At 37.5% G+C, this 10,165-nt stretch overlaps 2 protein-coding genes across 5 annotated transcripts in view; both read right to left on the bottom strand.

The window, feature by feature from the left end:
* Positions 1–531, bottom strand: part of LOC127366077 (interleukin-1 receptor type 1) — a 72,662-nt gene extending 72,131 nt beyond the window's left edge. Inside the window, exon 1 of one of the 2 annotated variants that reach the window (XM_051404792.1) lies at positions 143–531. The gene's annotated coding sequence lies outside the window, so the exon portion shown is untranslated. The remainder of the gene's footprint in view (positions 1–142) is intronic. The other variant, XM_051404798.1, reaches the window with a different exon arrangement.
* The window catches only part of LOC127366082 (interleukin-1 receptor type 2), a 50,585-nt gene extending 40,972 nt beyond the window's left edge, over positions 1–9,613 (bottom strand). Inside the window, exons 1-10 of one of the 3 annotated variants that reach the window (XR_007885283.1) lie at positions 9,442–9,600; positions 7,265–7,358; positions 6,841–7,099; positions 6,197–6,371; positions 4,894–5,047; positions 4,438–4,560; positions 4,279–4,344; positions 4,027–4,162; positions 3,419–3,564; positions 1,950–2,877 (exon numbers count right to left, since the gene is read on the bottom strand). Coding sequence is in view for 2 of the 3 variants with exons in the window: in XM_051404810.1 (XP_051260770.1) it covers positions 2,732–2,877; positions 3,419–3,564; positions 4,027–4,162; positions 4,279–4,344; positions 4,438–4,560; positions 4,894–5,047; positions 6,197–6,371; positions 6,841–7,099; positions 7,265–7,349 (1,290 nt within the window). In the remaining variant the exon portion in view is untranslated. Of the gene's footprint in view, positions 1–1,699; positions 2,878–3,418; positions 3,565–4,026; positions 4,163–4,278; positions 4,345–4,437; positions 4,561–4,893; positions 5,048–6,196; positions 6,372–6,840; positions 7,100–7,264; positions 7,359–9,441 lie in introns of those variants that run through there. The other 2 variants (XM_051404810.1, XM_051404811.1) reach the window with 2 other exon arrangements.
* Positions 9,614–10,165: the final 552 nt, after the last annotated feature.

The following is a 10,165-nucleotide window of genomic DNA, read 5'->3' as shown; positions in this document are numbered from 1 at the left end:
ACATAAGTGCATGATATGGAGCAGGCAGTCCTGTAGCAACGTCACAGACAGCAACACTGATGTCAAGGATTTGGGATTTTCATCATACAGCATTAGAAAGATCCCAGCTTTTAGGTAATATTGTTCAAAGCAGAGAACTCACCAGCCTGATGTTGTTATTGTCCTTCTGTAAGGTCAATGGACTCTTCAGGTCACATGAAAATCCTGTAAAAACATCTTTCTTTCTTTTTTTCCCTTTAATCTAAGCCCAGACGTGTCCTCTCCAGCTTTGACTTCCTCTTTTGTGGAGATCGGCACATGTTGCAATTTCCTTTTCAGGGATCTTTTGTAAGCCAGCGAGTGTCCTAATCCGTTGAGCAATAACTGGGAGGAGAGCTGCCTGGATCCTGCTATTCATGTGATTCACACCATATACAGATCTCTTACTCACCACGTAGAACTCTTGTTTTTTAGGACAGAGTCTAAAGTCAGTTCACAGGAAAATATCTTTACTGACAATCAGCTTTGTGTCCCACCTTGTTCTGTCCGATTAATCCTTTCCAGCACTAATGAATCACTGTTTGCTGAGTGCAGCTGTGGTTTATATTACGGTATCATTTGTGGCTCCATTTAAAACACTGTCTTGTTGAGACCTCTAGTGGCTGCATGGAGAAGGTACTTGAGATAAAGATATCTGCAAATGAAGTGATCAACCAATCCTTAACCAAAAAATGCATTTATTATAATTTAAAATATTCAATAATGGCGTATGCTTTTATTTACTGTTCACGTTGTGGTTCTACAGTGCTTACTGTGTGGTGAACACTATGTGTTTCTGCTTTTGTGCATGGTGGCTCAGACGCTTGCGGTTTTCTGTGTGGAGTTTACATGTTCTTTATGTCTGCGTGGGATTCTTGTGGGTGCCCCTGTTTCCTCTGACAGTCCAAAGACTGTTTAAGTGAAGTGGAAACTCCAAATTACATGGGATTACATGTGTTTGAATGTCTATATCTAGACAGGATATGCAGTTGCTCAGTGCATGCTGGGACAGGCTAGTCCAGCCCCACACTCATAGGTTAATGTGTCTGGGTTAGGGGTAGGGGCCTCAGTGGTGCTTAAGAATGAGTACAGGGCTGTTTTTCTTATGAGCCTCCCTCAAGAGGCACCATCACAAGAGGAATGCACGAGTTGTATGAGAAGGAGAGGACTACAAAAGCGGCGGCGTTACAACATGCACCAACTGTTGCTCTCACTGGAGACGACTGGACATCGCTGGGTTACCATAGTTACCTCGGAGTTACAGTGCATTATATTGATGGACAGTGGGAGCTGCATTTACATGCTCTGACTGTAATGAAAACAGAGAGACATTTTGCTTGCACAGCAATGGAACATTTCAAATAAAGTCAGCCCAGATAGCACAAGACATATTTTCACTGTTACTGTGTAAAGGGAATACTGCTATTAAAAAGCAACTTATTTGTTTAAAGTGTAAAGTTGTGTATAAGTGCAAACCAAATGTTATTGTACTTTTGTTCATAGAGCAGTACTTTTTAAATAAAAGTGCACAATACACTACTTTTGAATTCATTATTGAATTTTGCGGAACTGCGATCATCATCAGAAGATTACAAATTTAAATCGTTGCCCAGCACTAATGAACGATCAACTGAAGAGATGAAGTCTAAATACATAAAATGATGCACTGGGACCAGAACAGTTAGATCATCAACACCATTTAATACTTTTAATAGAGCAGTAATGTAACAATTATTTTCTAGGATTATAACATTATAAATGCTACGTACCATCAAACATCAACACTGAGAGATTTGATTAGTTAGATTTGACATGTAAAAGTGCAGACAAGTACAAAATGCTTCCCTGAGAAGATTTATTGCATTTTGAAAAAACAACAACACATACACTCCTACTGCAATCCAATACAAAAGCTCAGCCATAAATTCAACCTTAAGATAATAATGTTCAATGTTTGCAATAAACCTCAGCAATAAATTGAATATTATCTCTCTCAGACAGTTTCAATTAAAACTGCACTTAATATAGGTAGATTTTATAGCTGATCTCTTGTATTGTATTGCATTAGGTTTCTCACTCATAAAGTGGCCACTGAGCGTATATTTTTAACTTTTGAGTGTTTAAATGACAAAACATTGGCCAATATATAATGCCGATATAAAAAAGTCTTCCTTAAAAAAATCTGGCAACACTGTACAGGCGTTATGATTCAATATAATACAGTATATTGTGATATTGTAAGCAAGGTGATTTTGTAGGGGTGTAGGTGTTATAGTATAAAGAGTGCACCACCATATGCATAAAATCTGAGTAAAAAAATGTTATGCAACAAGGTCAGTAGGATCTGCATTTGTATTGTGCACAGTCCCTGTAACATCCATCACCATAGCCCCAGTATCACAATACAGAATATTAGATACGTATCAGTGTATCAATATTGCCACATTAGCACATACAATATCAAAAGTAAGAAAAATGCCATGTGTAATTCTCAGTGAAGGATAAATAAATGGAGGACAGTGGGTAACAGCTGAAAGCAGCTACTGATTGAACACTGAATGCCTGTGAAAGGAGTGTTAATCACCAAACACAGTGTGGTTGTGTCACTGCATAACATCACATGCACACAATGCATGAAACAGTGATTTGATGTAACAGCAAACACGTTAAAGAAGGTTTTTGTTTTAAGGAAGAAGCGAGCACACCAGCAGAGTTAGAAAGTGCTGTTCTGCCGAGCCAGAAAGTAATCCATTTTGTTTTTCCTTTTAGGTTTGAAGATGACATAGAGGAAGATAGAAACCACCGTCAGAAAGCAGGACACGGCCACCACAGCTACCACCAGCCATGTAAATGTGGAGTCTGCAAAGAGAAAGACAGAGGTAAATGCATGCTCTGATATAGAAGCTACTGGTTCTCTTGAACATTGCAAAGGATAATTGTGATAACTGTGTATTAGAGCTTAGATTGGGTATTGGTTCTGTTGGTTATGATCACGTACTTATTCTTAGTCTTGGAACATGGCGACATTGTTTAAACAAAGTCTAGTTTAGCATGGATACTTTGACTACTAGTGTATCTCAAGCATCATTTATACTGCAGTGGTCCCAGATTACTTTTAGAAATTACTTTAGTGAGTACAATGTTATCATATTATCATAATTAACACCAACGATGGCCAAAATGTCATGTGACATACTGGTTGTCATGTGTTTCAGGAATCTTCCTTTATAAGTATGTCTAAGTGTCTAACTTGATATAAGGAGGATTTACATCCTTAAAATTCCAATATACTCAGTGACAAAAGTGTTTCTGTGGGGCTCTCTTAATTACACACTGTACACACACACACACACACACACACACACACACACACAGACACCCACACACACACACAACTCACCCTCTAGCTGAAGCTGTGTGACAACTTCCTGTCTCCCTCCTTGGTTCTGAGTGACACACTTGAGCTCCGTCATCACGTCTTCTTCGGTCATCGCTACAAGAATTAGCCTCAACTCAATCTGGCAGCCCTCAGACATCCTGGTTACCCTGGAAACATTGAGACAGACACAGCGATCTGTTTACATGGTATGACTTAGGCTGAAGTTTATTTAATGTTACTCAAATATTAGCTGCTTTGACCACAGGTTGGAAGTCCCAGCACACAGAAAGGAACAATCAAAATTAAGAAGGTACAATCCAAAGTGATTCCTCAATGGCTTACAAGTGAACAGATAATATCATTTCTAACAGTGTTTTGAGTAGTTATGTTTAGTATTTACTGCGCTATATTTACACTGGATAAACAGGAAAATGAAGTCTACTTCACAAATTTTGAACATGTATCTTAAAATGACAAAAAATGTAGAAGTTTTCCAATTTGAATGTAGTTTTCAATCTAAAGGCAAGTAGCCATCTTTCTATGCCACCAGGGGGCTTCAAAGTGCGTTATTTCCTAATCGGAAAGTATCTTGTGCTCCTTTTGTGTGGCAAAAACAAATCAACAATTACCTCCTGCCCCCCTGCAGAGCCCGCCTATCAAGGTAGGATGACTCCACTGATTGACCATTGACCAGCCATGTGACCACAGTGGACGGCGCCATTTGACATTCAGTGAGCACTGTGCAAAGCAGCTCCAGTCCTGAACCTAAACAGAGTCAGAGGTTTATCACCATTACACCTCTGTCACATCTGAATTGTCCATCTGTTCATTAAAGCACTTTGCATCCAAGCATGAGATAGAGGTGGTATATTATCACTCACCATGCAGACTTTCAAAAATAGTTCCATTCAGTGGCGAGACAATCACCGGTGGTTGAATCATTGGAGCTAAGACATAAAGAAACACATTTAATCAGTATCAGAATTAACCCGTAACAAAATTTGGCTTCTACAAAGTAAACAAATAAACAAAAAACTCACTGTGAACTGTGCTGTAGCTGCTGCTGCTGCTGCTGCTGCTGCTGCTGCTGCTGATAAGCCCTGGGTTAGAGGTCATGGAGACGTCAGGCACAGTGGGATTAGTAGTGATTGCAGGGTCTAGACCTTCACACATACACACACAGACAAGTGTTAACACATTCAACAACAACAAACAACTCTTCATATTACAGCAACAATGACTTATTTCACACAACAATAATAATTCATGACAGGTTGCCAACCAGGTGTTTTTTTTGCACAAGCTTGAGTTTTCCAGTCCCTATGGCTATGTCAGTGTGCTGCTTCTATTTGGCCAGTAGAGGGCAGGGCACGCCAATGATTTATGGTCTTATTTTGAGAAATAGAAAAACAGGTTTTATATCAACATGTCTGATTTAGCCTACACTCCTCAAGCGGGGCCGTTCATAAAAGAGAGAGTGCTGTGACATCACCCACCTTGTACACGGAGTTGGACGGCTCTGCTGACTTTGTACTGCTGGTTGTTGATGAGCACTCTGACCTGACAGGTGTAGATACCTCCATGGGATTGCCTCACAGCATGGATCAGTAGGTACCCTTGGTCCTGGCTGAAGGAGCCCCTTCTGGAGTCCTGTCAGGAGGCAATGTACTGCATCACTCACGGGGAATACGCAAGGAACGATCACTGAGAGGGTTGAGATCTAGCTGGGGCCTCCAAAAGACTTGCATACCTTGTGCTGTATTAGTTTTTAATTTTAAGTGTCCATAAAATGGATGTTTAGCGTGCTACAGTATTAGGTGAGGCTATCATTGTATCCATAAACACACTGATGGGCCAAGGGCTGTACAATTAATGGAAATATTATCAACATGGCAATATAGCCAAGTGCAATATGCATATAGCAGAAGCTGCAATTTTTTGATAAAAGTGAAATGTGTGAGAAATCAGCATTATAATAAAGTACTGTTGTGCTGCAGTGATGCCCTGGCCAACAACTTTTGTTCTCTAGATTTAAGAATTTAAATTTTTCAATGCAAAAATTATCATTTCCACACTAATCGTAAATTATATAGAAATTGCAATATCTGTTGAAATAATCGCCATATCATGTTTTTATCATATTGTGCTGCCCTAATAGGCAATTAACAAATATATGACCTTTGTAGACTTTAATAGAATTCATCTCCTTCTACACAAATGTACTGTAACTCCTCTCCCATTGAGCTATAGTGTCCGATGAGAGACATCACAATATCTCACTATGTAAATGAACATTTCAATCAGTATTTTTCAGCATGAGTTGCAGCACAGTTGTCCTTCATGAATCCGTTCAAAATGTACACAATTTAAAGCTCCCTAAAACAAATTTGTGATTCTGGGCAACAATAAAAAAAATTGACAGGACTTGACACAGTGTCACAAAAAATCTACATCTTACCATGTATTTTGCGTCTATTATTGATTAATTATTAAAAAATACATGAATTATATATTTCTAAAAAAATATGTTTTCTTCAATGCTGCATTAAATTAAGAAAATAGAAAAATGCTTGAACTGGTTGAAACAATGGCTTTTTGTAACACAAAGATACCTATATTCAGGTGATTATACTTTTTATATTTATTTATAGTAAAATCATAACTATAAATATTATATCCCTTTTCTGCCAATAGATCCTCCTCAGTGTTACACACTGGACCTTTTTAATGGGTATAAAATGAGTTTAGAAAGATTACAGTCTCAGCAACTGACAAACTAGTATGTATTTTTCCTCTCACCTTGTGCCACTCTATCGATGTGTCTGTCTTGTTGAAGTCACTTAGAGATGGACATCGCTGTCTCAGGTTCTCTCCCACCTTGACTGAGATTGGATAGGATAGTTTCTCCATGTCAACCTTACTGGACTTGTACACAATTAGCGGGATACTCCCAGTTACACAGTAGGTTTCATTTCTGTAGACAAAAGTGAGGAAAAAAATATTTAGTCACCGGTAGGGAAAAAAAAAAAGTAAAAGGTTCAAATTCTCATGATGACCCTCTGAAGTGGGTTCAGATATATGGTGCATTTTTACAATAAGTCTGAAAATCAAAAGAATTACATTTTCACATGTCCCATTATATAATCTTCAACATAACAAGAAGCAGTTATGAAAAATACTAGGGAAAATAAGCAATACTATATACAATATACAAAGAGGTATAAAAAAAAGATATTTGTAATGTGTGATTACTTATTTATTGAGTCGACACATGGTCTTATAACATAATTTTTTGGGGAGATTAAACAGTGCTTTCCAGAGAGATTACATTACAACTGCGTGGGAAAAACCTCCAGCTATGAACATAAATTGTCTTATCCCTTATGGGTTGCAAGACTGTAAAGTAGAGCATAGTGCAGGTGATGTAGAAGTTTAATGCCTACCTATAAGTACAGATATAGTTCCCTGAGTCAGAAGCCTTAGCAGGGAGGAACCACAACTGTTTGTCATTCTGCATGACACGCCCCTTGCCCTCATAGGTCACACCCTCTGTCCCATTGTCCTTGGTGATGATGAACTTTGCTGTTGGGGGGGCAATGTTGCGTACTTCAAGCACTCTGTTGAACATTGGGAAGGAGAGGATTATTGCCTCACCTTCCACTCTGAATATCTCCACCTCTGGAAACACCTGGTAGCAGCCATCTGCAGGGGAAAGAACACTCGAACACATTATTCTGATCCTATATATCTCCATATATTGTATTATATTATATGTGTGTATGTATATATGCATATGTGTATGTATGTGTGTGTATATGTACATAAAATATGATAATTGCTGAAGAATATGTATGTAAAAATGCTCACCTTTCATAGGTAGAGGAGGTAGAGGAGGTTTTCCATAAACGTATTCAATGATGACCACAGCAAACATCAGTACCAAGCGGACCATGATGGCAGTCTGCAGTGACACAAAAATCCAAACTAAAATATCCTCTAGCAAAATGTGTACAGATGTCTAACTAGTGGGCCCTCTGAGAGAGCAGGGTTGTCCTCTTGCTTTCAGACTAATGGAGGAAAACTGAAACACTGACAAAGCAGCTGTCATGCCAGGTACTGGGATTTTGCCGATGTTGTTTCTTCAAGCACCTCAGAGTTTTAATGACGTCCAGCTTTAATTTAAACTCCTTTTGTTGTAAAAGTTCTGTGACATCACTAGAGTCGTCATCGAAAAGGCAGCACTTCTGGTCATCCCGCCCCCACGCTCAGCAGCAAATTTAACCTCAGGGATTTACTAACGGAATCCCATGAAATGAGTCACATTAAATGGTGAAATGCCACTTATATCAAAGGTCAGCAGAAATAATACCAACAGTAATAATATCATTTATATTTATTTATAATTAAAGATAAAGGCCTGTTTTTCTGAGGTTTCAGCAAACCTTTAAATGGTTTCAGAAAATATTACAGACTTATCTATTCATTGTGATATAATATTTCACCCCTATATTTTGCTATACAAACATGATGGGGTAATACTTATATTTTGATGAAGATCTGGGCATTTAGAGTGATAGAATATATATTGAATTGAAAATCATTTCTGTTCTGTTTATTAGGCATTATCTGATCTGCTTACTCAGATTACTATTATTCAAACATTATATTTCATCTATATATTATATATTGTATTCAGTAATACAAAATGTATTTCTTCTCCACATTATTGTACTCTATTGTATTCTTTATCAGTTTAAGCTGGGCTTTGCCCGACAGGAAGCTAAAGTCTCTGGTTCGTGCAGATCACTTTTGCCGCAATGTTAAATCATCATTTCAATGGTTGAATTTTTGAGCAAGTTGAATTTCACTTCTGCTTCTCTTTCCTTGGCTATGATTGCAGCGCCTCTCAAACATTTTCTGGGATGCCCCTCTTCAGAAGCTGGAAGGTTCACAGCCCCCATTCCACAGTTTTTATCCATCATTACCCAATGATTGGGAAAGCAACTAATAAAAAATGATGCAGGTTGAATTTTAATTAATTCTGTAGTAAGAGCAATAGCATCAACAATTATGTTTATTTTTCTTACATAACTCTAAAATAAAATAAATCTAATTAATTCAGCTTTGTTTCACTTTCACACACATTTACAATCTTTTCCCTGATAAAGCCTTTGCTGTCATAAAAGGTCAATCCCATTCATAAAATCTGTGGGTGTGTCATTGTAATGACAATACAGTGCTGTAAGTGTGACGTTGTCTAGAATGGAATGGAAACTTTGACAAGTTGATAGTATCAATTAAAGCAACAAAAAATCCTATCTGAGCTTATTTGTGACGACCAAACTCCTGTCAGTTATATTTTACTGTTTGCTTATTATATAATTATAATTTTAAAACTGTATATAGGAGTTTAACTCAGTATCTGTCCAATTAGAGTGTGTTAATGAGCAGTAGTCCTTGTTGCAATACTCTGGTTGCCTTTGCATTTAATGTCAATATTACATTGTATTTTTATACGAAGAATAATGATAGTATATACACATAAATAAAATATAAATAAATATATGTATTTAGGAATTATAGATATAGCATGTGGAATTAATGACTGATTAAATTTAGAAGGCACGGGTACACTTAATATTTTCTATAATGTAGATTCACTTTGTCAAAAGGTTATGTGGATAAATCTCAAGCTGGTAGCTTCCCTCAAATTCACAGACTCTTAAATAAATATAAACAACTAAATGTAAACAGTAGTGCAAAAATTATACAAAAATAGCAATAGTATCGTGTAGAAATAATGCATTAAAAGTATGTATATAAAAATAAAAGTATGTATATAAATATACAAATTCATATTATATTTTAGTCTAGTCTATATAATGAAAGACATAAAACTAATAGTAATTAACTAATTAACATATTACTATAATTAATCAACAAATACACATACAATCAGTACACATAAAAAAACCTATATCCATATAGATATACTGTACAAACACACTTGCATATAGACACACAAACAGCAGTAGTGTACTCACGGTGTACAGGTGAGCGTGGCGGTCCCAGCAGTGACAGTGGTAGCAGACAGATGTGGTGACAGCGTGGACTGTGGCCACATGTGGTCAGTTTCCTGTCGGCTCAGGGGGAACCTGCACTCTCTTTTCAACGTTCCCACCCCTCTGAGATGGAAATTTCTCATGTTTCCCAATGTAACGCAGTGTACTGTACAGCTCACCACTCATGTCTGCTGACTCCTCAAAACACACTACACATACACAGTATATACACATACTGAACCCACATACATCGTGGGCAAAGAGCTACACAGCCAGCCAGGCAGAATTTCTGCAGGTTCATTGTGAAGAAAGGCAGTGGTCTAGTTTTACAAGTGTTTATGGCTGTTGTAGCTGTTCCTCTGGCATCATCTGCCTCTTGCGTCAGTGGTGTACATCTCTGTTTGTTTTAGCACAAGAACACACACATATTTACAAACACACCCCAACTATCTGCACATGGGATGACTAATTGTTCATTCACATTTCAGAAACTGTTTTCTCACCAATAGCAGTATCTAGCCATACAGATCTTCATTTCTGACATTTCTGTTGCCACCTCATCGCAGTGGAGGTGTAAACAATTTTGTTTTTTGTTCTGAAATAAAAATTGTAGTTGTGTATTCATTTATTTTTAGTTGTAATTTTCAAGAATTACATTTTATAAGCTGTAAAGCTGATCATTTGATGATCATCTGATGTGGGCTAA

Source organism: Dicentrarchus labrax, unplaced genomic scaffold (genome assembly GCF_905237075.1).
Source record: "Dicentrarchus labrax unplaced genomic scaffold, dlabrax2021, whole genome shotgun sequence".
NCBI lineage: Eukaryota > Metazoa > Chordata > Actinopteri > Moronidae > Dicentrarchus > Dicentrarchus labrax.
The sequence above is the reverse complement of the archived record's forward strand: the minus strand, read 5'-3'. Positions and strand labels throughout refer to the sequence as shown.